This window comes from Symphalangus syndactylus, chromosome 2 (assembly GCF_028878055.3).
Source record: "Symphalangus syndactylus isolate Jambi chromosome 2, NHGRI_mSymSyn1-v2.1_pri, whole genome shotgun sequence".
In the NCBI taxonomy this organism is placed as follows: Eukaryota; Metazoa; Chordata; class Mammalia; order Primates; family Hylobatidae; genus Symphalangus; species Symphalangus syndactylus.
The window spans coordinates 88,270,293-88,295,478 of NC_072424.2; the positions used below are offsets into that span (position 1 = coordinate 88,270,293).

General features: G+C 42.0%; 1 protein-coding gene across 1 annotated transcript in view; it reads right to left on the bottom strand.

The window, feature by feature from the left end:
* Positions 1-3,683: 3,683 nt before the first annotated feature.
* Positions 3,684-25,186, bottom strand: part of SLC22A16 (solute carrier family 22 member 16) — a 51,997-nt gene continuing 30,494 nt past the window's right edge. The window contains 5 exon segments of the mRNA XM_055243573.2: positions 3,684-4,081; positions 9,833-9,932; positions 14,537-14,646; positions 17,392-17,519; positions 20,905-21,436. Of these exon segments, the coding sequence (XP_055099548.2) occupies positions 3,860-4,081; positions 9,833-9,932; positions 14,537-14,646; positions 17,392-17,519; positions 20,905-21,436 (1,092 nt within the window). The 3' untranslated portion in view covers positions 3,684-3,859.

The following is a 25,186-nucleotide window of genomic DNA, read 5'->3' on the forward strand; positions in this document are numbered from 1 at the left end:
GTTCTTCAGATCCTCAACTCCAGCAGAATGGCTGACACCAACTGGCATGGGTGAGCCCAGAGAGAGGCCAGGAATTAAAAAAAAGTTCACTTAGAGAACAAGCAGTTGCCAGTGAAATGTTGGTGCACTGTAGACTTCAGACATAAAAACAGCAGCCATCACTGACTTCTGGCAAATTCAGGTAAAACAACAAACATCGAAACTTCCAGATATTCTGTTGGGGGAAGTTGCCAAAGACATTGGCTGCCATAGTCAGCTTTACCATCTTCGATAAGAAAATACTCCTCTTCACCATATACAAGAATTTATTAAGTACCCCCTTTGCCTACACCATTTTGCACTTAGTATGTTTTCATTACATGTTTGATAGGAGTGAGAGAAAGGGCACAGGTGCGTCCCTCAGAACACAGCATTTAATTGAGTACATTCAGAGCATATTTTGAGTATAAACCTCCCTAACAACATACCTTTTAACAGTGATTCAGGGGACAGATTCAGCCTTTGTGGGGTCTGAAGTTTGTACAGTTTCAAGAGCCCTCTTTAGAGGAAAAAAATTACAAGATCACAAAAGAAAAGAATGCCTGTGACCACTTTGATAACATCTGACAGAGGAGGAATGTGATAGAAGGGAAAACCAAGTGGAAGAAGATGGTGGTCTCAGCTGATTGTAGTGACTAGATCTTACTTTTGCAAAATGTACAAAATTCTGTGAAAGCTTATGTCCAAGTGGGCCCATTACTAAGCTCCATCACAGGAGCCTGTCCAACTGAAGGAGTCTGAAGTTTATGCATCATTAGCTTCAGTGAGTCTTCCCTGCAGCTATCATGGACCGAAACTAACCACTGGAGCACAAGGGAAACTGCAGAAGTATCTCCAAGTAGCTAAACTGCAGAGTCCACGAGGGAGGACAATGGTGTGTGGTAGGGCACAGTCAGGACAGCGACACATGTGGAGCACTGATAGACGGGGCCCCCATGCCCACTGGCCAAGACCAAGACTGGGCAGGACACCTAATGAGGGTGGAGTCGCATACAGTGAATGGACAAATAGCCTTGTAAAATATCGGGGCTGTGCACAGTGGCGTTAAATGGTGTTGATATATTATTTCATTCAATATTCCCATTCCCAGAGGGACATTGTATGATAATCCCGAATTTCCAAATGAGAAGACGGAGGTAAAGAGAGATTGGTTTGCTTAAGCAGGAATGCTTATAATCAGGGCTTTTTTATTTCCAGGCTTCCATTGCCTCTCACACTTCGCAGCCTGTCAAAGTCAAGTTAGTGCATTAACCTCAGTGACACAGAACTGAGAAACAAGGTCACCTATCTGAAGTTTACCTACTTGTGTGTGGTTTGTTCTCTGTTCATTGTAATGCTATGGTAAAGTACTCCTTGAAATATTTGCAATCAGAGACAGATCGGACGTGTTATGACTAGGTTCCAACTATTATAGACCATCACCATTTTCCAAGTATAAAATCAGAAGGTTGCACATACTGACAAAGACAGTGGGCAATAAAAATGTAAAGAAATGCCTCAAGATTCATATGTTGAAATCTCAACCCTCAGAATGCAACCATATATGGAGATGAGATCTTCAAATGGTGATTAAGTTAAAATGAGGTCATTGGAGTGGAGCCCTAGTCCAATATGACTGATGGCCTTAAAAGAAGAGGGAAAGATACCAGCCAGCGGTGTGTATACACAAATAGATGACCATGTTAAAAGACAGCAGGAGGGCAACCAGCTGTTAGCCTGAGAAGTGTCAGAGGAAACCAACTGTGCCGGCAGCATGATCTGGAGCTTCCAGCCTTCAGAACTGTGAAGAAATAATTTCTCTTGTTTAAGCCACTCAGTCTGTGGTATTTTGCTATGATCACCTTAGCAAACTAACAGAATATAAAAGTAAAGTCAAGAAAGTGTTGCCAGGCGTGGTGTCTCCCACCTGTGTAATCCCAGCAGTTTAAGAGGCTAAGACTGGTGGATTGCATGAGCTGAGGAGTTTGAGACTAGCCTGAGCAACATGGTGAAATCCTGTCAAAAAATACGAATCCTACAAAAAATACAAAAATTAGCTGGACATGATGGCAGGTGCCTGCAGTCCTAGCTATTCGGGAGGTTGAGGTGGGAGGATTGCTTGAGCCAAGGAGGCGGAAGTTGCAGTGAGCCCACTGCATTCCAGCCTGGGGGATAGAGCCAGACCTTGTCTCAAAAAAGGAAAGAAAGAAAGTATCAAATGTTAACTAAGAGGAAAAATTTTAATGGCAGTAGAAAAATAGGCTGAGGGAAAAGAAAAAAGAGACAAAATAAGAAATAAGGGAAAGGTTCAAGAAATGTCTTCCTCCTTTTTCTCCATAAACTCCTATATATGTTATTTTCTTTTGTAAAGGAAGAAAAGTTTTTGGCTTTATTTTTTCTTTGTTAATGGAAAGACCAAGTGAAGAACTAAGCAATTACCCAGGAAACTAAACTCATATGAATAATCAATAATTCAGGTTAAATCCCTCCTTTTTTTTTCCCCTTGGCAATGCTTTTTAAACTCACAACATCTATATAACTGCCTTCTTTTACTTTCTTCTGCAGATAATGCTAATGTTTCACCAATTCAAATGCAGGATATAAGACATACCTAACAGCAAAATCTCCAGAGCAACAAAAAATATAATGAACTTATGATGAAACCACAGTAAGGAAAAACCCAAAACCTATGGGAAACTGACTATAAATCTGAAATGCATTCTTCCACAGATAAGATGATGACATAATTTGCAGTTGAAGTGTCCAGGATATTAATGTTTTTGAAAGACTATGGTTTTAAGTAGAGTTGGGAAAAAATGTATAGTAAAAAAAAGAGTAAAATCTTCATGTAAATTATTTTTTAAAGGCAAGAATACTTACAGACATTTTTACAATGGCAACAAATCCAGATGGTACTTAAAGTCAGTTTCCTGGATGATCTGCCAACTGAAAAAGTTTGCAGTGGGTTAAAAAGTCACAGCCTCTCTGGGCTGTAAAGAAGACTTACAGGGAGAATTTGGTAAATTTGGGAAAAATAAGAATACCAGACTAGAAAGCTCACTCTTGGACCCTGGCAGGTGTGTGTCCCTTATCTGAACCAAATACAAGCACAACCGTCTGCACATTCAAGCCTTCTTGGCTCAAGGTTCTGGGAAGCAAGACATCATTTTTGTAGCTCTGATTTTTTATGGTTTAATTGTGAAGGCAAGCATTTTTTGGAGGGCATTTCTGAATAAGACTTGTTTTCAGAGCTACGATTCTCATAAGAGGGGAAAATAATATCAGAAATAGAATCTGCAAGGAGCTTTGTCAAAAGAAATGCATTCTCACATGCCCCTTCTTTTGGGAAGCCGTGGAGGGGTGGCACTGGCGCGGATAGAAATAGGTGAACTCCGGGAGCCTGAGGCAGGAGAATGGTATGAACCCGGGAGGCAGAGCTTGCAGTGAGCCGAGATCGCGCCACTGCACACCAGCCTGGGTGACAGAGAGAGACTCCATCTCAAAAAAAAAAAAAAAAAAAAAAAAAGAAAAGAAAAGAAAAGAAATAGGTGAACTCCCTCTGGCATGCATGGTAGGGGGGTGGTGGGGAAAGGCTGAGAATCAACTACATAGAAAAACAAATGTTGAAAAATATTTTGCAGCAATAAGAAAGCAATTTTTAAAGCTGAGAATTTTCTTCTTAGTTTTTATTTCTTTTATAACACATTTGCTTTAAAATTTTCTTACAAAATTTATTAAAAAGACATACAAACAACATATGGGAGATGAGAATAAGATTCCTCTAATACAAAGGCATCAGGGTAAATAATATTTCAGGTGCTAGACAGCATGCATGGCACATTTATTCACCAAGACCAGAATCCCTGGGGGTAATCGCTTCTGTTTTTTCCAGCCCACTATTATTAGTTGTGGGAAGTAATTTGCTTGAATTGCTTGAATTGCTTTCATTCTCTGCCTCCAGTTTTGCAGCCTCCTCCCAAGTAGTTGCTAGCCGTTTCCCAAGGGTTTCTGGAAGCTTTAGTGTTAACACTCCACTCAGGAGGGCCATAGTCCCAACAAACAACTAGAAGGAATTAAAAATAATGATAAGTGACACATCAAGAAAGGAACGCACCCTTCGGAGAATAGAATTTCCTAAGTGTTTTCAGAGGGTAATGGAATTGAATTTGACATAACAGTTGTCACTGTGATTACTCGGTGAGACCTTTGGTTACTTGTGCTGGACTTCGAGTTCTTTTCCTCATCAACGAGGCTTAATCTCATCACTCACTCATTCATTCCTTCATGACCCACTGTGGAGTGCCTCCTCAATTGCCAGCTACTGCCTGCATTATTACTCCTGAAGGTGCTGTCCTAGGAACTGTGGTCAGAAAGAAAAAAGACCCTTGCTTGCCCCATCTTTCCAGACCCCAGAGTCTGGTGGAGGTGACAAGCAACTGAGCCCTGGGTCAGGACATGCCAAGCAGTGACTGTCTTAGTCAACCCTGTCCCTGCCCCAATAATCAGTACACTATCAGAGTTCAGTAAATGATAGCGAATGAATGAATGAAAACAGGTTTCAATCAACCAGAATCTACGGAATTTGGGGGAAGCTAAACAAAGGCAGTGAAAACAAATTGCTACTTTATGGGGCAGGGATCCATATAATTTCCTATACAGTTCGGTGTGATTTCTTTATTTTCCGGATTTTGACACATAAAAGGCAGCCTTTTAGACTAGCGCCAAGGCGTTTGCTTTTAAAAATGCAGGTCACATTAAAAATTAAAGTCTGCATATCTATTATCTGTTTATTGTCATGAAGATGCTGGGTGGTTTTTATTAACAGAGCTAAATCTCTATACAATCCGTAAAAACACAATCTGTCCTTACTTAATTTAAACTCCTTTAGCAAAATATATTTGCTGGAAAGACCCTATAAAAATAAATTAAGGTATGGGTTTTCTGACAAATCTACGCACTTGGTATGTTTATAGCCTCTGAGAATGAGAATCATAAAATACATAGAGCAAGTGTGAAGTGATGCCAGATCACATCCATAACAGACGAGACCTGGGAAGGCAGTTTTTTATTTTGTTTTGCAGAGCACTGATAACCTAATTCTTAGAAATATATGAGTAAGCTTAACCCAGACGCAGTAGCAGAATTTCAAGTGACATTCCAAAGGAATTTTAAAGACGTTTTCTGGTCTCTCAAGACACGGCAAGTATATCCAATGATCTAGAAACCCAAAAGAGCCCTAAGTCAGGGTCTGAAAAACACTGAGTAAGTCTAAAAGCAAAATAGAATCAAATGGAAGATCCAGAACAGAATGGAATTTTTCTTCTTAGCTTGGTAGTAAGACTAGTCTGGCAGGAAACAAATCATACCTCTCCACCTCCTCCTCACTCCTGCTCCCCTGACCAGCTCCCCACAACCCCCCAAACCCCAAACCAAACTTCGAAATAAGTCCCCCCTTTGCCACCCCTCCCTCCTCCTGGCCAGGCGGATCCTTTCACGCTCTCCAGACCCCATCGCCTCTCACCTACTCCTCAGAGATCTCCCTCCATCCATCGTCCAACCTCCTCACATATTTTTGATCTTTTCCGTTCTGCTGGCTATTTTCCCTTGGCAAAAAGAAAAGCTCTCAAAGGGCCAGGTATGGTGGCTCACGCCTATAACCCCAGTATTTCGGGAGGCTTGAGGTGGGTGGATCACCTGAGGTCAGGAGTTCGAGACCAGCCTGGGCAATATGGTGAAACTCTCTATGAAAAATATAAAAATTAGCAGGGTGTGGTGGCACATGCCTGTGGTCCCAGCTACTTGGGAGGCTGAAGTGGGAGAATCGCTTGAGCCCAGGAGGCAGAGGTTGCATTGAGCCAAGATTCCACCACTGCACTCCAACCTCAGTGACAAAGTGAGACCCAGTCTCAAAAAAAAAAAAAAGAAAAGAAAAGAAAAAGAAAGAAAGAAAAAGAAATGTTCTTGACCCTTTTATAATCTCCATATCCACATTGCCTGGGTACTTGCCACCTGCTACCTGTGTGGCTTTGGGCAAGTTACTTAACCTCTCTGCTCCTCAGAGTCCTTTTCTGTAAAATGGATGAAAGGATAGTATCTGTTGCAAACAACTGTTGAGAGGATGAAATTAAATATTACGCAAAAGGCGCTTAGAACAGTGCCTGGCTGCAGTAAGTAGCCAATACATGTAAGCTCTCATTATTGCATATATATATATTCTTAGCTTGGTAGTAAGACTAGTCAGGCAGTCGGGTTCAAGCAATTCTGCCTCAGCCTCCCGAGTAGCTGGGACTACAGGCACGCACCACCACGCCCGGCTGATATTTGTATTTTTAGTAGAGACGGGGTGTCGCCATATTGGCCAGGCTGGTCCTGAACCCCTGGCCTCCCAAAGTGTGGGATTACAAGTGTGAGCCACCGCGCCTGCCCTACTGCTATTATATATTGAAAAACAAGATGTTTCTTAATGTTCCATCATTACTGCTGTTGTATCTCTTAAATCACCGTACCTGGCATTTCCCCACTCCAGCCCTTCTCTTCAGGGCTGGTGATGGTTTGCTCTCCTGCCCTTCCCACTAGACTGGATGTCTGTCAAGACAGGCTATTTCTTTCATCTGCTCCTTAGCACCTAGCAGGGTGGCTAGTTGAAAACCAACACTCAGTCAACGATTGCCAAATGAGTTAATGAGCACACAAAAAGCTAATTACGTGTCCTTTTTTAGATTACTAGAAAATAATGGCTAATAATAAAAGCATCAGAACGAGTGATTTTTCATGTGCCTGTTTTCAAAAGAGAAAATATAAACATCTTCCAGATCAGAGTTTTCATTTCTCAAAATGAAAACACTGGCTCCCCAGGCAGTTTGACATCCATAAACAAGTTTAATGGGAAATTTGATTATTTTTTTGACTCATTACAAACAATAGGTAATACTCCTTAGATCCAAAGGAAGCACATTCACAGACTACTTCCACAAATATACACCACACCCTGTGGCCAGAGCCTGTCTTAGAGAAGGGACGGGCCACTCATGGCCAGGCTGGACAAGGAGGTGACTGCTCTGTGCTCGCTTTTGTACAGATTGTTTGTTGGACCTTGTGTAAAAGGCAAGAGAGCATGGTATTTGGGTTCAAATCCCAGCTGTCACCTTTAAGGTGTGTGACCCTGGGCTAATAATTACTTTCTGTCCCTCAGTCTCCTCATCTGTAAAATGGAGAGAACAACAGTATCTGCATTATATGAAGACTAATTTTTGTAAAGCATTTTCAAAAAGAGCTTGTTTAGGCAGGGCATGGTAGTTTATGCCTGTAATCCCAGCACTTTGGGAGGCCGAGATGGGCAGATCACCTGAGGTCAGGAGTTCGAGACCAGCTTGGCCAACATAGTGAAACCCTGTCTCTACTAAAAAATATTTTAAAAATTAGCCAGCCTTGGTGGCACATGCCTGTAGTCCCAGCTTCTTGGGAGGCTGAGGCAGGAGAATCGCTTGAACCTGGGAGGTGGAGGTTGCAGTGAGCCGGGATCAGACCACTGCACTCCCGCCTGGTCAACAGAGCAAGACTCTGTCTCAGAAGAATAATAAAAATAAAAGGAGCTTGTTTAAATATCTGTTAAATAAAATTAGAGAGCCCTTCTGAGTCCATAGTCCTTAATTGAGCCTTACAGATATCCATTAAAAATATATTTATTTGGTTTTATTTCTGGTAATTACCTTTTATAAATTTATCTATTTTATATTTGCATGTTTCAACTTCTTATTTTAATAAACACTTTTTCATTTTATCTTTTTTGAAAAAACAAAAATAAGGAAAACAAGTGCTAGCACAAAGGAGATTCTTCTAGAAAAGTTCCTGACCTAAAAAGGGTGGTAGACTCCCCCAAAACACCTCCCACACAGCCCATATGGTTTCTTAACCTCAGAGTCAGCCTGAGAAAGTGGCTGGGATCTAACACCCCAATGGCCCATCCAAGCGCTTTACTGAGCGCCTGCCCCGGGGACGCAGGAGACACTCATGCCAAGCCAGCGATTCCCAAAGAGCTGTATGTGTACCTGCTGTGTGTACAAGGCAACTCCGGGGGATACCAAGCACTGTTTTATTACTTGTGAGATTATGTTAGTGTCTTTTAGAAAAACACATAATTAGTATAACACCCATGACCTCACTGATATTGTTTAGGACAGAGCTAATTTCCAAAAGTCGATCTATTTGATTTAAAATAGTAGGTGAATGACAGCATGGATGGCACATAAGCTGAGGGAAACTCTTGGCTAGGCCCAGCTGTGGGGATGCAAAATGTCCTGCTCTGCAAAGCACAACAGCCTGACTGGGGCGACGAAGACACACACGCAAATCATAAAGCCACACTGTGACAGCAACTGAAAGAGGCACCCGCTAAATGCTGTACAGACATGCTTGAGAAAAGGAGAGGCGGGGTCACTAGATCTGGCTGGCCTCCTGGAAAGTGGCTACCTGGAAGGCTACTTAACAGATACATGAGAGGAGCGCTGTCTTTGGAGGCGCCGTTTGGGCAGTGGCATGGAAGGGGAGGAGGTGGGGTGAGGACAGGGAGGAGAGGGGAAGGCTTGCAGTGGGGCTGAGTGTGGAGAAGAGGGGAAGCTGCATGAGGAACAGAACAGGGGAGGTGGGCAGGGGGTCAATCGGAAAAGGCCCTGGATATCAGCTGAGTTTGGACTTTTATTCTGAAGCTGACAGGGGCACTGCATCATGGCCATGGTGCCTTCTATGCTACCCAGACAGGGTGTGGGATGAAGCGCAAGGAGAAGACTGGGAGGCACTGGAGCCAGGCATGCAGGGGTGGTTTTGAAGGAGAATGTGAGGATTTGGTGATGAAAGAACAGGATAAATAAGAAGCCGATGCCACAGTGTCATGCTTGAGGCCACTGACCTATCCTTAACCAAAGGCGGGAGACAGGTGTCACCAGCCAGTTCTACTTGGGAGACATTGAGTTTGTGGTGAGACATCCAGGGAGAATGTCCATGAGGCTGGAAGAAACCCGCGCCTGCAGCCGGGAGGAGAGGTGACGCATGCAGGGGGCGGGGAGGAGGCCGGGAGGGAATCCTGCAGCCTGAGTCTAAGGGGCAATCAGAAAAGAGAAAGGAGGCACTGGAGGGGAGGGAGAGGGAGGGGCTGTGGGCCAACAAGTCAAACCTGCCCTCCCCCCATCCCGCATCTTCTTCCTGAGCAGAAGAGTCCACTAAAGCCAGGTGCAGCGGTGCTCACGTGCCTTCCCGGCCTCTCAGCCCCTACCTGAGGATCTGCAAACTAAGCGTCCCTGCTCTCACTCTTTGAAGCCAGGCAAATGGCTCACACTGCTGGAGCCCCTCAGGTTCGGATCAACTGAGAACCATGGGTTCCTAACGCTCTCCATTAGGCACCACAGAATCTTTTTGGAGCAGGCAGCCCCCAGAATTCGCCTTGTCCAGCAGGCACTCAGTGGGAACACAGAGGCAAAGCCGGGCCAGCGGGTGGGGGCAGATGCCCTGAGGAGGACAGAGACCAGAGCTCTCCCTTCCCCAGGCCTGGCTTCCAGGGAAGGGTGAGGACATGCCCTTTTGTGGCAGGCAGAGTTGTAATGAACAGCTCAGCGGTGGTGTAAGGCCACCAATGGCCAATCGCACAGCAGCCACCACCCTACTCACTGATTGGCGAGCTGTTGGTAATGGGGTTGTTTCTACAAACCCCATTAGGAAATGATGTACTGGCTTTCAATAAATAACAATAGAGAAGTCGCTAATAGACAATTAGAAACTGCCTCCGTGCCCCCTTGGGAAGGGTCTGCAAACTGAAGCACACCTGTGGTATGAAGATCCAAACGTTGCTGAGGTCCACGGAGAACGGCGCCAGGATGCTGGCCAGGCGACACACCATGCTGCCGCTTCCCACAGCCAGTGACCTGGAAACAGAGGAGAGAGGCCGAGACAAGTAAGGCACAAGTGACCCAGGGATTGAGGGACCTGCTTCCTGCAGCTCCTTTCCCACCCTGCCCAACGAGGATAAGGGCTGTCAAGAAGCGCATTACAACGTTTCCGTCAACCGCGGCGGCCCCGCAAGATTGTAATAGTACATTTTTACTTCCTTTGTTCTATCTTTCAATATGTTTAGATACACAAATACCATTGTGTTACGACTGCCTGCAGTATTCAGTGCAGTAACATGCTGTGGAAGGTCACAGCCAAGGAGGAATAAGCTGTGCCACACAGCCTGGATGTGTAGTAGGCTGGGCCATCTAGGTTTGTGTAAGTTCACTCTATGATGTTCTGACAACCACAAAATCACCAAAGGATGCATTTCCCAGAACGTGTGCCCATCATTAAGCAACACATGACCGTAAAAAAAAATGTAAGCTTGAAAATAATTTTACTTAAATTTTTCAAGAATCACAATACCTACATTGTGTGAAACAGTAGGGTATAGAAGCACGCATATAATTCAAGACAAAAAAAGGTAGGATTGTGGAGGTAAGCCATTCTTCATCTGCTGTGCAGGTGAGGCCCTTATGTGTATTGATCCAGCCCACCATTAAGAATAATAAGGTCTTCTAGAGCACGAATTTGTTTCAGGTAGGGAGTGGGAATTTGAGAGAACAAAGTATCTGTATACCTGTGGACTATTCTATTTCAACTTTTTAGAGTCAAGGAATATCCTAATGTGCTTTTCTTTAAAGGTTACTTAGAGAAAATATACAGAATGTTAGTTAGTAAGGAAAGACTGTCCTTTTATGTGAGTAAGTACCTCTATAAATTAATGGTGCCTCATCTTTTCTGGGTCACACATATTTATAGTGAACTGATAAAAGGTATGGCATTCTTCTGAGAAAGAAATCGTACGTAAGTAAAGTTTTGCATGCAGTGTTAGGGTGTTTAGGGAGCTCATAGAGTAGGTTAAAGATTTCCTGTATTAAATATTTACATATTGGATTTTTTTGAGGTCATGTACCTGTGGTTGTAAACCAACAACCAAGCCAACAAAGAAAAGATCTTAAAAAATACTATAATATTCATAATCGCAATGCACATTCACATTATTTGATTGGATTGTCACTTTCTTAGCGTATAACATACATTCACTCAGCACATGTGTGTCAAGAGTCTAACACGTGCCAGGCATTGCATGGATCTGGTCCAATCTGAATTCTGAACTGAGAAAATCCGAAGCTTTTCCTGGCTGAGCAGAAATCCATCTGAGAGGCCAGAAGGGTCCCACAGGACATGCCAAAGATATTCTCCCTGATGTAGAGTGGCTTCTTCCCTGGGTCAGCCACAAGGGAGCCAAAGCCACAACGTAAGTTGGCAATTACGCAATGTCACTCTCTATTGCATTCAACTAGTCTCCATCATTGTCAGCCTGTAAGTGCTAGAATGTAATCTGTTATTCTGCCTGTCTGCTACTGTACATCTGCACAGGGCTGCCACTTTCACAATATGATCTGAGAAGAGTCCACTAAGCCCTTACCCCAAAATACCTTCTTCCCCTCTGCTACTAAAGCTCTACTGCTAGCAACTCATCCCTCGCTAATGTTGAGCCCTGTCTCCCATAAAAATTCTCATGTATTTCACTGGGTGACAGAAAGGGCCAAAAGATGTGGATCTGAGTTCTCATGGGTCACTGACTAGCCAGGTGCCTTTGGCCATGATCCTAATCTTGTGTGAATTCCAGTTCCACAACCTGTAAAATGGACAGATGTATTTATTATTAGACTGCAAGAGTGGTCTAATAATAGCACTCTGGGTGACCTAGAGGGGAAGTATGGAGGAAGAAGAAAAACTCTACTCTCAGACAACTGTGCTAATAGACAATTACACAGGGAGTTATTCCTCTGCTATTCTATACCCCTGGTCACATATTAGTCTGATAAACTTTTTTCTTAGATATATGTGTGTACATACTCTACCTATCCATTCTTCCATCCATCCATCCATCCATCCATCCGTCCGTCCGTCCGTCCATCCATCTGTCCATCCATCTAGATATCCATTAATCTATCTACAGCCAACACAAGTGTACTTACCCATCCTGGTCCACAGGGCTGCCTGCCCTAGCATTTCAGCAGGCAGGTGTGTGGGCATGGAAAATTCCTAGGGAAGGATTTATGCTATCTCTTGATTAATGGATTGTCTAGGTCCTACATCCTTCCTGTTTGTGGAGACAAGGAGGAGGCATCTCTGGGCTGGTGTTATATGGACTTATCTCTACAGAAAGTCGCTTGCCTTTCACACTTGAAACACATGACAAATAATATACTCCTAAAAGGGATGAACCCACTAGCTAAGCAGTTAGATTTTTTTAAAAGTTTCCTGTGACAAACCTTAATATCTTGTTTGTTTATTTGTTGCCATTAAGATTGGGTCTTTAATAGGCTAAGAAATTATCCAAGCTCACTAACAAATTTTTTCCCTTAGAAAATGAAAACTTCTATTGATAAAGCAGGTGTTAGGAAAATGCCACTTGGAGGATTTAAGGGAGGACTGCAGATAGGCAACTATTACGGAATTTCACAGGGGGAGATCTGTGGGACAAGTGTCTCTTGGCAGCAGTGTGACCCTAATCACTATTTACACTTCAGAATACAGGATCATTTTGCAAAAAAAAAAAGAGTCAAAAAGTCTGATGGGCCAGGTGCAGTGGCTCACACCTGTAATCCTAGAGCTTTGGGAGGCCAAGGAGGGTGGATCACTTGAGGTCAGGAGTTCAAGACCAGCCTGGCCAACATGGTGAAACCCTGTCTCTACTAAAAGTACAAAAATTAGCCGGGCATGGTGGTGCACACCTGTAATCCCAGCTACTCAGGAGGCTGAGGCAGGAGAATCGCTTGAACCTGGGAGGGAGAGGTTGCAGTAAGCCAAGATCACACCATCGCACTCCAGCCTGGGAAACAGAGTGAGACTCTGTCTCAAAAAAAAAAAAAAAAAAAAAAAAAAAAAAAAATCCAATGGAGAATCAGAGAAAGGATCCCTTCCCTTTATAGCTGAGGTCCCAGCTGTGTGTCTTGCACCAGGTACTTGATCTCCCTGGTCTCAGCTGTCTTATCTGGACATGAGGCCTGCAACAAGAACTGTGGTTTACAAAGGATGTACTGTTAAGGCCTGGAAGTTCTGCTGCAGCCCCCTGGAGCAAGAATGCAGGAGCACTGGGGGGATTCCAGGTACCCAACAGAGCTTCCACAAAGGACCTCTGTCCTCTTCACTACATAAAGAGTTTCCAAGTAAAATGTGTTTGGAAAAGCTTTTTAAAAGCTTGAAAGTCCCTGAGGTTCCCAGATCAGTGGGAATCACATCAGACATTCCCAAAGAGGTGGGGGGTGGCAACTAAGAGTCACCTGCAGCTTGTTAAAAATCCTGAGTCTCGACTGGGCGCGGTGGCTCATGCCTGTAATCCCAACACTTTGGGAGGCCAAGGCTGGCAGATCGCGAGGTCAGGAGTTCAAGACCAGCCTGACCAACATGGTGAAACCCCATCTCTACTAAAAATACAAAAATTAGCCAGGTGTAGTGGCGTGCACGTGTAATCCCAGCTACTCCAGAGGCTGAGGCAAGAGAATTGCTTGAATCTGGGAGGCGGAGCTTGCAGTGAGCCGAGATCACACCACTGCAGTCCAGCCTAGGTGACAGAATGAGACTCCATCTCGAAAAAAGAAAAAAAAATCCCCAGTGTCATTCTTGGATTGATCCAGCAGGTCTGGTGTAAGGACCCAAGACCGGTATTTTTTATGAAATGCCTCAATGACTCTGACGACCTGCCAGCTTTGAGAACCTCCAGATGAGGTAATCTCAGGGAGCCAATGATTACTGATGTTATGGGCTGAGTTGTGCCTCCCAAAGTTCAAGTGTTGAAGATTCAACCCCTAGTACTTTATGATGCAATGATATTTGTAGATAAGTTCTTTAAAGAGGTGATTAAGTTAAAATGAGGCTGTTAGGGTGGGGCCCTATCCAATATGGCTGGTGTCTTATACGAAGAGGGAGGGACATCAGCAGTGCACACAGAGTTAAGACCCCTTGAGGACGTAGCAAGAGGGCGCCACCTGAAGGCCACGGAGAGAGGCCCCAGGAGAATCTAAACCTGCCAACACCTTGTTCTTGGACCTCCAGCCTCCAGTACTGTGAGAAAATAAATTTTTATTGTTTAAGCCACCCAGCCTGTGGTATATTGTTACAGCAGCCCATGCAGACTAACACAATTGGCATCAGAACATTGAGAGACACATCCTGAGAAATTAGCTTTGAGTCAATACAAAGACTCAGTGGAAGTCTATGGTACTTGAAACTTAAAATGTTTTTGGAATAATAGAGTGTTATTTCAAAATAATTTGTTTAATATCCTCACTAATATGGTACAAAGCCTCGGACTCAAAATGAGTATCAGCATGTCATTTTCCCATCTCAGAGATCCAGGTAACTTCTATGAAAAAGAAGCATTTACGTGTAAAGGCCAAATACAATGAAACGACACACAAGTGAAAGGTAACAGGAAAACAACCAGAAACTAATTCATCCTTACCTTACAATGGTTGGATACAGTTCAGCTGTATAAAGATAAATGAGGCCAAACGCTGCCCCGATGGCAAATTTTCCAACCATAGCTGTCACCACACCCAAAATATAATGTTTCTGAAAAAAATTTAGCAGAATAGATCATCACAAGTAGTATTTTTAAAGGAAAATATAAAATCTTTAAAATAATTACTTAAACATTCTAATTCCTTCAGTATTTTTTCAGAACAATGAAGAGCCTTATTTTTCTGTTTAAATGTATTGAACTCTACTCACAGTCTGAGAAAGCTTTCCATCTTTACGAAATGTAGAGGAAAGTTTCAGTGTGTCTCTCCTCCCCATCCACTTTGGAGGGTTTGAACTGTGATAAAAGCCAGTTGGGAAGACTGTTTTGGAAGGAGACATGCCCAGGTAGTGCTGGTGGCACCAAGAATTTCCCCACTCCTTCTGGGACTGATCTAGCCGAATGAATCAAGGAACCCCACAAACAAATTGTGGGCCGGGCCCAATGGCTCACACCTGTAATCCCAGCACTTTAGGAGGCTGAGGCAGGAGAATCACTTGAGGCCAAGAGTTTTAGACCAGCCAGGGCAACATAGCAAGACCCCATTTCTACAGAAAAACAAAAAAAATTAGCTGTGTGTGATGGTACATGCCTGTGGTCCCAGCTACTGGAGAAGCCAAGGCAGGAGGATCATTTGAGCCCAGGAGTTCAAGATTACGGAGAGCTATAATCACACCACTGCACTTCAGCTTGGGTGACAGAGTGAGATCTTGTCTCTATTTAATCTATTTACTTTTCTTAAAAAGAAACAAATAAAACAAATTGCGCCCTTTGTGGCAGTAATCCCTGGCTTATAAATTATCTTCAGAAAATAATTTGAAAGTGGTAACTGAACTATTAGTACAGACTTTTTGTTCATTTGTTTATTTGTTTGCAGCTGATACATTCCTCAATGGCAAAACCTTTATCTCCACCTCAGTTTTTATTCTCCCTAATGTGTTCCACTTCCAAAGGTAACTAACAAAGACACCCTATATTCCGAAATCTCCCTCCTCCCCCATCCCTCAGCTGGATGCTGAGACCCAGGGTGGCCTTGGGGCTGATGTGTTTAGGATGGCAGTGCCTCTGTCAGCCTGCATCCCTGAATGACTCCATGGACCCAAACACCCACTCACCACTCCCACTTTGGCCAACTAGGTACAAATATATGGAACTTTCTACGAGCAGGTAACAAACATCCTTTATGTTAAGTCACTGAGATTCTGGGATGCCTCTATTAAAGAGCTAATGTCACCTTAATTACAATTGTAAATTAAATTAATTAACAATTGTTAATTAAATTAGTATTTGTATTGTGTTGACATTATCACTTGGGGAAAAATTTATTGGAGGGGAGAGATTTGTGGTTGTGGATTAATGCTCTATTTCTAGAAATCTCCATCAGCCTCTTTCTCATCTTCCCTATTAGTGTAGAACTCCAAGGTTCTGGTGTTCCCCAACTCTTCACCAACTTAAAGGCAGCTGCCATCTACTCAACTACCATCACTGCAAACTACTTTTTTAAAGGTGTGGATGAAGGTCTCTCAAACTGGCAGAGACCTCCTTGTCCTGAGTAGTTTTATTGCATTCAATTAGTTGTGTATCAATCACCTGGAAATTTCGTTACATAAAATATTTAGCTCACTGATCCTAATCATTAAGTAAAGTGCTACTATAAAAGGAAGACACTCGTTAGCTTAAATTAAATTTCAAACGATACGCAAAACTTAAAATCCTTTGCTCTAAATGTTGATATACTATTGCTCAATGATTATATAATCACAGGAGAGCATTAATATATTTTAAGTACTGTTATAGTGACATTTTGCAAATCAAGAATTAAAATACAGGTCTGAAAACATCTTTTTTGGGAAGAGGGGAAGCACTTCTGGATTTTACAGGGATGCAGTTGCCAAAATATGGGAATGTGAAAGTCATTTCAGGAATTTCTGGGTAGTGTTTCTCACTAAGAAACTGTTTTTAAAAACAAGCTCCTCGGGGTGTTGATGTATACCAGACATTGGAAACTACTAATCTCCTGCAATGAGAAACAGTGTACTGAAACTCTAACAGTCTTGAATATCTAACTCATATCCTTCAGATATCTCCACAGCTGCCTCCCTCATTCAGGTTTCTGATTACATGTCACCTCCTCTGAGAGGCACACCATCCTCGACCACCCTAGACAAAAGAGTACACACGGGTGCCATATGCCCTCTCGTTAACATTTACAGAAACTTGATGCACTGTGTGTTCCCAGCACCTGGCACATAAAAGATGGTGGATAAATGTTTGTTGAATGAATAAATGAGTGAATGTTCAGTATGATGATGCTGGAAGGTGTGATCGACTTTCCTCACACAAGATTATTGCGTTCACAAAACACAATACTGGTCATCTCTGGGAATTAGGATTATGAACTTTTTATTTTTTATTTTTTGAAATGAGGTCTCACTCTGTCATCCAGGCTGGAGTACGGTGGCAGTGATCAGAGCTCACTGCAGCCTTGAACCCCTGAACTCAAGCCATCCTCCTACCCTCAGCCTCTTGAGTTGCTGGGATTTTAAGTGCAAGTCATTGCACCCAGCTTAGGCATTTTTTTTTTACGTTTTTCTCCTTAAATTTTCTGAAATGAACATATATTACTTATATAACAGAAAAAGAATGTTTTAAAGAAAACATATTTTTAAATATTATATACTCTGTCCAAATCATACTCTGAATTGACCATCATATTTAACTGTAATAAGCTAAATTCTTCCCATCAAACTGTCACAGTATAACTAACAATTCCCTAAATAAAACATAAGATAACTCACCTGGGGGATCACCATAATGACACCACAGGCCAGTGCACTGCAGAAAAGAGAGTAGGCCAGGACTGTTCTCCTCCCAACCTTGTCCATGGCGATGCACACGAAGGTGTAGGCGGGAATTTCCACTACACCTGTCATTGAGCAAGCAGCGCTCTATAAGGCTAGGCACCCGACTGCAAAAGGGGACCCCGCCTTCTAACCCACTACCCAAAAGGCATGAGCAGCCCTCTCCTCACTTCCGGGGCCTTTAGAAACTCTCTAAGAATTGCTGCGAGGCAGCCAGCCCCGCCACTTTTAAACTCACTACAGTGAAGATGAGCGTTTCCTGTGAAATGCTCTAATGCTCATAATCCGCCTGGCACCTGCAAATGGCACAAAGCCAGAGCCCAAATTCCCACCAGCCCCAAACCGTCTCAGGAGATAAAAACTTGTTCAAAAATTTCACAGCAGAGAACTATTGAGCAGAAGCACCCGTCTGCAAGAGTACTAGTGAAAAATCCAAAACGGTAGATAATATAAAACCATGTGTGTTTGTCTTTGGAAACATTTTTGTATTTATGAGATTGCCCAGTTTTTTGACAATTTATGTCTTTGGCAAAAGTAAAAAACTATGTCATGAAGATCTAAACTTCTAGCCTTCCTAAGCTTCTGCATCCACACTCCACCCCACCTACACTGGCCACTCTGTTCTAGGGATACTGCACCACCTCAAATTGTCATAGAGAATGAGTTTGAAGTCAAGACAGGCTTTTTCTATAAACTTGTTAGTTTGCTTCAAAAAAAAAGAGTAAATCTTTTTTTCTTAAAATGACTTCTCTCATAATTCCTGCTGAGCTATAATAAACAAAAACAGATGTCTCTGCTGAGAAAATCAGAAAAAATAACCAGATGTGCCATCAGAGCACTATTTAATGAGATGGCACGATGTCTACGTATAAAAATTTAGAAGCAAGATGTTTTGAGGATAATATAAAATACAGGCAGCCTACATAGAAATAAGCAGGAGTTAAGACTAGATGGATAAAAAGAGGTTTCTAATATTTCTCTCACGTTTTAGTTTAAATTTGGTTTACACTAGGAGTCACATCTCAAGCTATCTAAAGTGATTTAACCTGCCATTAAAATGAAAGAAGTATGACAACATAAATTATAGTTGCATGTATTTAAAAAAGTTATTTTACCAACTAAAATTTACAAATTAAGGACACCTGAAGGTTGAGAGATGCCAGATAGCCAAGGCATATTAAATTTTAAAAGGGAAGCAACTTACAAAGAACAATATATAGCGAGTGATCTCATTTATGTTAAAATATAAAACATTTATATGCACAAATATATGGAAATGCATAGAAACAGATCTGATCAGCACAGGAATTTTGACCTGCTCCATTTTCGACCAGGGCCGGTTAACCCTTCCTTAGGCAACCTGGTGGTTCCCTGCTCTCAGGGGGTCACCATACTGATACCGAACTTAGTGTGGACACCTGATCAGCATAGAGTACTACAGCCCAGAACTCCTGGGCTCAAGCAATCCTCCCTCCTCAGCCTCCCGAGTAGCTGGGACTACATGCACTTGCCACCATGCCCGGCACAAATGCATAGGAATAGATCTGAAAGGGCACAACCCAAACATTATAGAAGTTACCCCTGGGAAGAGCTCTGGGCTGGGGACAGGTGTGAAGAAGGTGAGCAAGGAGAGAAGGCAGAAAGGGAGAGACTAAATTCTTCTGATGCCTTTTTTTCAAATGGAGAATACAAGCAGTTTTCAAAAAGGTCATGGACGGCGGGGTGCTGTGGCTCATGCCTGTAATCCCAGCATTTTGGGAGGCCAAGGCGGGTGGATCACCTGAGGTCAGAAGTTTGAGACCAGCCTGGCCAACATGGTGAAACCCCATCTCTACTAAAATACAAAAATTAGCTGGGCATGGTGGCAGGTGCCTGTAATACCACTTATTCAGGAGGCTGAAACAGGAGAATCGCTTGAACCCAGGAGGTGGATATTGCAGTGAGCTGAGATCACACCACTGCACTCCAGCCTGGGCAACAGAGCAAGACTCCGTTTCAAAAAAAAAAAAAGTTAATGGAAAGTGCATATTATGAAAAAACTATGCATGTGTTTTCAGATTTTTTCTGCACTAAAAGAAATTTGTACTAACTTCTTAGAACGTGTCTGAAGAGGAGCTAGTTTGAGGCACTAAGAAGAATAAGATACCAGTTTGAAAAGAGCTCCCACTACAGCAACATGAATTCTGCTAAAACTGAAGCAAGAACAAACATCAAATTTATGGTGAAGTTTGGGTGGAAGAATGGTGAAATCACTGATGCTTTATGAAAAGTTTATGGGCACAATGCCCCAAATAAATCAGCAGTTTACAAATGGATAACTCATTTTAAGAAAGGACGAGACGATATTGAAGATGAAGACCACAGTGGCAAGCATCCACAACGAGGAAAAAAATACATCTTGTTTATGCCCTAATTGACAAAGACTGAGATTAACAGCAGAAGCAATAGCCAATACCACAGATATCTCAATTAGTCTGGCTTACAGAATTCTGACTGAAAAATTAAAGTTGAGCAAACTTTCCACTCACTGGGTAACAAAACAGCTGTGCCCAGATCAGCTGCAGACAAGGGCAGAACTTCCCATGGAAATTTTAAACAAGTGGGATCAAGGTCCTGAAGGATTTCTTTGGAGAATTGTAACAGGAGATGAAACACGGTTTTACCAGTGTGATCCTGAAGGCAAAGCCCAACCAAAGCAATGGTTACCAAGGGGGGCCATGGTCCTGTCAAAGCAAAAGTGGACCAGTCGAGAACAAAGGTCATGGCAACATTTGTTGGAGATCTCAAGGCATTTTGCTTGTTAGCTTTCTAGAGGGCCAAAGAATAAAAATATCTGCTTATGATGAGAGTGTTTGAGAGAGTTAACCAAAGCTTTTGTAGAAAAATGCCAGAGAGTCCTTCTCCTCCGTGACAATGGGCATGCTCATTCCTCTCAGCAAACAAGGGCAATTTTGCAAGAGTTTTGATGGGAAATCACTAGGCAGCCACTTTAACGGTTCTCATGGTTGCTCATTCTGACTTCCTTCTGTTTCCTAATCTTAAAAAATCTGTACGTGCACCCATTTTTCTTCAGTTAATAGTGTAAATAAGACTGCATTGACATCGGTACATTCTCAGGACCCTCAGTTCTTTAGGGATGGAATAAATGGCTGATGTCTTACAAAAGTGTCTTGACCTTGATGGCAATCATGTTGAGAAAGTTTATGTTTTAAATTTTTGTCTTTTAATTCCATTTTTCCATGAACCAGTTGAAGTCCTCTCATATGTACATGTGTTACAACATAACGCTAAGAGATATCATAATAATATGGTTGGCAGTATTGTTCCTGGTTTTATAGAGCCTATTAAAAACATACTCTTTTTCTCAAATTCACACAGAAACACACACACATACACAAATGGTAGAAATCTCACTTCACTGCCAAATTTAAATATACTGTAACTACTTACCCAGGAGGAAGAGGCTTAAGTATTCATTGCCTCCTAAATTAACAGAATTCAAGGAAAAGGAGTAGAATCCCAAACTTCCCGTGAACCAGATTAGCCAAACGGTAAGCGTCCTTGTCGCAATGCTCCAGTTATAAAACAGATATGATAGGTTGTGCTTCTGAACTTCAGTGGGGCTATTACCAGCAGGACCTTGTAGGTCCAGTGATAAAAGTTCTGACAGTTTACAGGAGCTTGCCCTGTTCCACTTGGCCATGATGTCAACTATTTTTTGTGCTTCTTCATATCGTCCCTCTGAGAGAAGCCAGAAAGGTGTCTCTGGGAGCACCCAACAGCACAGGATAAAGGGGACAGTCACTGTGGAGAGGATCACCTGGTAAAGCCACCAGGTCCTGACCAAGTATCCTGTCAAAGCCACCAGCAGGGTTCCAACTGCAAAAAAGGAATGCAAATGGACAGATGCCCATGTCCGAGACTTCATGCCAATGAATTCCATCACATAGACAAACCCCACCACGAGATAGCCACTTGCAACCTGAAAAACAAATAATAGGGATCTATATTCAGGGTCACATTTATAACTATTGAGGAGTCTGACCCCATTGCAAATCACATATAGGCAAAAAAGAAAATGACAAAGCCTTGCTTTCTGAAACCCCTATCAGATGTATAAAATGACATTCAATCCAATCTGTCTTTTTTTCTTATAGGTCCTTTCATCTTCCCTCACCCTCCCCAATGGCAAAACTTGAGAGATTATTTATGATATAAATGTTAGATATTGCCTTTTGTTTCATCTAAATATTCCATTATAATGTGGATGTATTTCTCCATTCCTTGTAAATGCATACATCAAGTTATCTGTATCCAGGAGGTTCTTATTGTTAAATCCTAATTGCTAAATGGAGACAAAAAATTTACGCTAACTAGTGGTAAGAAAAACTGATTTAATTAAAATTTTATTTTGACAAACAAAGAAAAGTAGACAAATTAGACTTCATGAAAATTAAAACTGTGCGTCAAAGAACACTATCAATGGAGGGAAAAGGCAACCTGCAGAACTGGATAAAATATTTGCAAATCAAATATCTGATAAGGGATTTTTTGGAGAACTCCTAAAACCCAACAACAGCAAAAACACAAACAATCCAATTCAAAAATGGGCAAAGGCTTTGAATAGACATTTCAAACAGAAGAAATACAAATGTTTACCAATCATTGAGAAATGCAAATCAAAGCTACAAAGAGATACCCCCTCATACACATTAGGGTGGCTAATTAAAAACAAAAACAAAAACAAAAAAATAACAAGTTTTAGCGGGAATGTAGAGAAACTGGAACCCACGTGTAATGTGTGAGAGAAATGTATAATGGTACAGCCTCTAGGAAAAACAATATGACGATTCCTTAAAAAACAATTACAGCATGATCCAGCAATTCCACCTTTGAGTATATACCCAAAGGAATTGAAAGTGGGGTCTGGAAGAGATGTTTGTACATGCCTGCTCATAGCATTATTCACAACAGCTAAAGCATGGAAGCAACCCCCCAAGTGTCTGTCCACAGACGAATACATAGGAAAAATGTAGTCTATGCATACAATGAATATTATGCTAAGGGAAATAAGCCAGTCACAAAAAGACAAATATCGTATGATTCCACTTTCATGAGGTACCTAGAGTGGCCAAACTCATAGCGACAGGATGTGGAATGGTGGTTGTCAGGGGCTAGGGAGACAGGGAACAGAGAGTTATTATTCAATGGATGGAGTTTCAGTTTTGCAAGATGAAAACAAGTTCTGAAGATGCACAGTGGTGATAATTGCACCACAGTATGAATGCACTTAATATCACTGAACTGTACTCTTAAAAATGGTTACGATGGTAAATTTTGTGTTATGTGTACTTTACCACAAGAAGGAAAACTGGGGAAAAACTTTATATGGGAAATATGCCTACCTTTAATAAAAATTAGATTACAATATGTGATTAGAATATAACATGTGACCATTCTTGGAATAAACAAAGAATGAGTCCAATGATGGGTTTTTTGGGAGGAGGAGGAGAAGAAATTTTCTACAAAATTATTTCATATTTTACTTCTACAACACAAATCATAAAATTAATTTTTGTAAAATTATTCGAGAGCACCACTCCCCAAAGGCCTCTCTTAATCATTAGATATTTGAATCATACTCTTTCAAAGGCTCATTATGTGATTATCCTTGCAGATGTTAATTTCTTCAAAAGTTAACAGGTCTCTCTGCCAGATACCAACTGGCCAAAGGTTGTGGGCAGGATTCAGGCAGTGTTCCCGTGTTCCCTCATTGCTTTTAAAGACTTTTTGTAAACACGTGTCCCTTGTAATAACTGCAATTTCTCCTTGCATCGGACAGTCACAAAGAGGCCGGCCTACAAGGATATTCCTGCTGTCAGAAAGGGTTGACCCTAGCAGGAGGCAGGGAGGTGCTCGATGAGGACTACTGTATTCATAATCAGTTAACATTTTTGTGACAACAGCTTTTATTTCTCTGTGCAACTTTGTAATGGCAAGACTCAGATCATCGGGACCCTATATCCAAGAATCTAGAAGTCGCTTTTGGTAAGCGCTGCTGTTACACTAAACAAAGATTGTGATAACTTTTAAATACTATAAATTTCCCAGTTAAATTAAGCTGTAATATTTGTCCCCATCAGGTTTTTCAACGCTAATTATTTCTCATGAGTCAGCTACAACTTTCTCTGTCATTGGATTCAGAAAATCCATATACAACTAACTCCAAAACACTCCGTAAATCCACACACCCAGCCCTTCCACTGATAATACTCCTCATATCTTCTCGGAATCCACCCCCTCATAGCAGCCAGAATTTCCGGAATCCCTTTTGTGGATTGCCATTGCCTTTAGGAGATAGAGCAAAATCCTGACAATCCTACAAAGCCCCACCTAACCGCCTTGATCCCTTCAGCCTCATCAATGCATCTCTCCTCCTCTCTATTCTCCAGACATTCCGGCTTTTCTTTCTCATCTCAGGGCCCTTTCATCTGCTTCTATCTTTGCTGGAATGTTCTTCTCTCACCCATCCCTCACAATGAGAAAGCCCTTGACCCTCCAGACCCTGGTGAACCCTCCAGACCCACTGCTGTTATGCCCTCACTGTCAACATTTTATTTATTTTTGAAGATGGCTGATCAACGTCTTGCCTTTCCTACTTGACTTGTTGAGACGGCTGGGTCTGGTTTACTTAGCATTACACTCTGTAGACAGATCAATAAATGTGTTGAGTAAATGAATCTGCCTGCATCTCCCATCCACAGAATTCCACCACAAATCCATTCCCCACGAACATCAAAGGAAATAGTCACAGAAAATTAAGGCCACATTTCACAGATGTACTCTATGGGTGTGGCCTTGTTTCCTTGGATCTAGAAGCCAACACATGGTATTTTGCAAGACTGAAACAGATATTTTCAGAAATATCCTCTTAAGTCTTCCAAAAAATGATGTTTATACTTTCTCAGTACCCGTGCCTTTGTGGAACCTTCAGTCCCACCAGAAGCTTTCTTTCGTGAAATCTCACTCTACAGTCACAGAGTTATGTCCTCAGTGGAAACAGAACTTCTGGTTGCTATCTTACATTTAAAACTCTTTACATTCCTAAATATATGTATTTACTTTTTAATGAGGTACAACACCTTCTAGTCTCCTAGATTTATTTTTATGCATCTTCCTTATCCTTGGCCATCTGTATGGTTTGCTAGAAACCCTTTCTGTCCATCAAAAAAGACTCCAAAACTGACACCCCATCTTGTTCTCTAAGGGGGTGCAGAGAGATTGAAGTCCTTTGCTTCTCTCTGGACCCTCAGACCATCCAACCTACTGCTCTGTGTTTAGCAAGATCACAAGCTCCTCCTCCAGATGGAAACTTCCCTCTATTATCCTTGATCAGTTATTTCCAACTGGAAATCACTGCTGCTGTTGTTTGATAGTTGGAAATCTATCTGGAAGCCTCACTGAGCATGGAAATAGCTTCCTTGCTCGCTAGTCCATTTCTAGTAACAGTTACCATTGTAACCAGGTGCTGTACTGCGGTTGTTTATACTTAATCTCACTGAATCCTAATAATAATAATAATAAACATGGATTCTTTTCTACAGTTTACAGACTACAACCTAAGGTTCAAAGAAGATGGTGAGCGTGCTCAAGATCATACAACTAACAAGCCAATATATGACAAAGCTAGTATTCAAACTCATGCCCTTTCCACTAAACTCCTGTTCCTGGT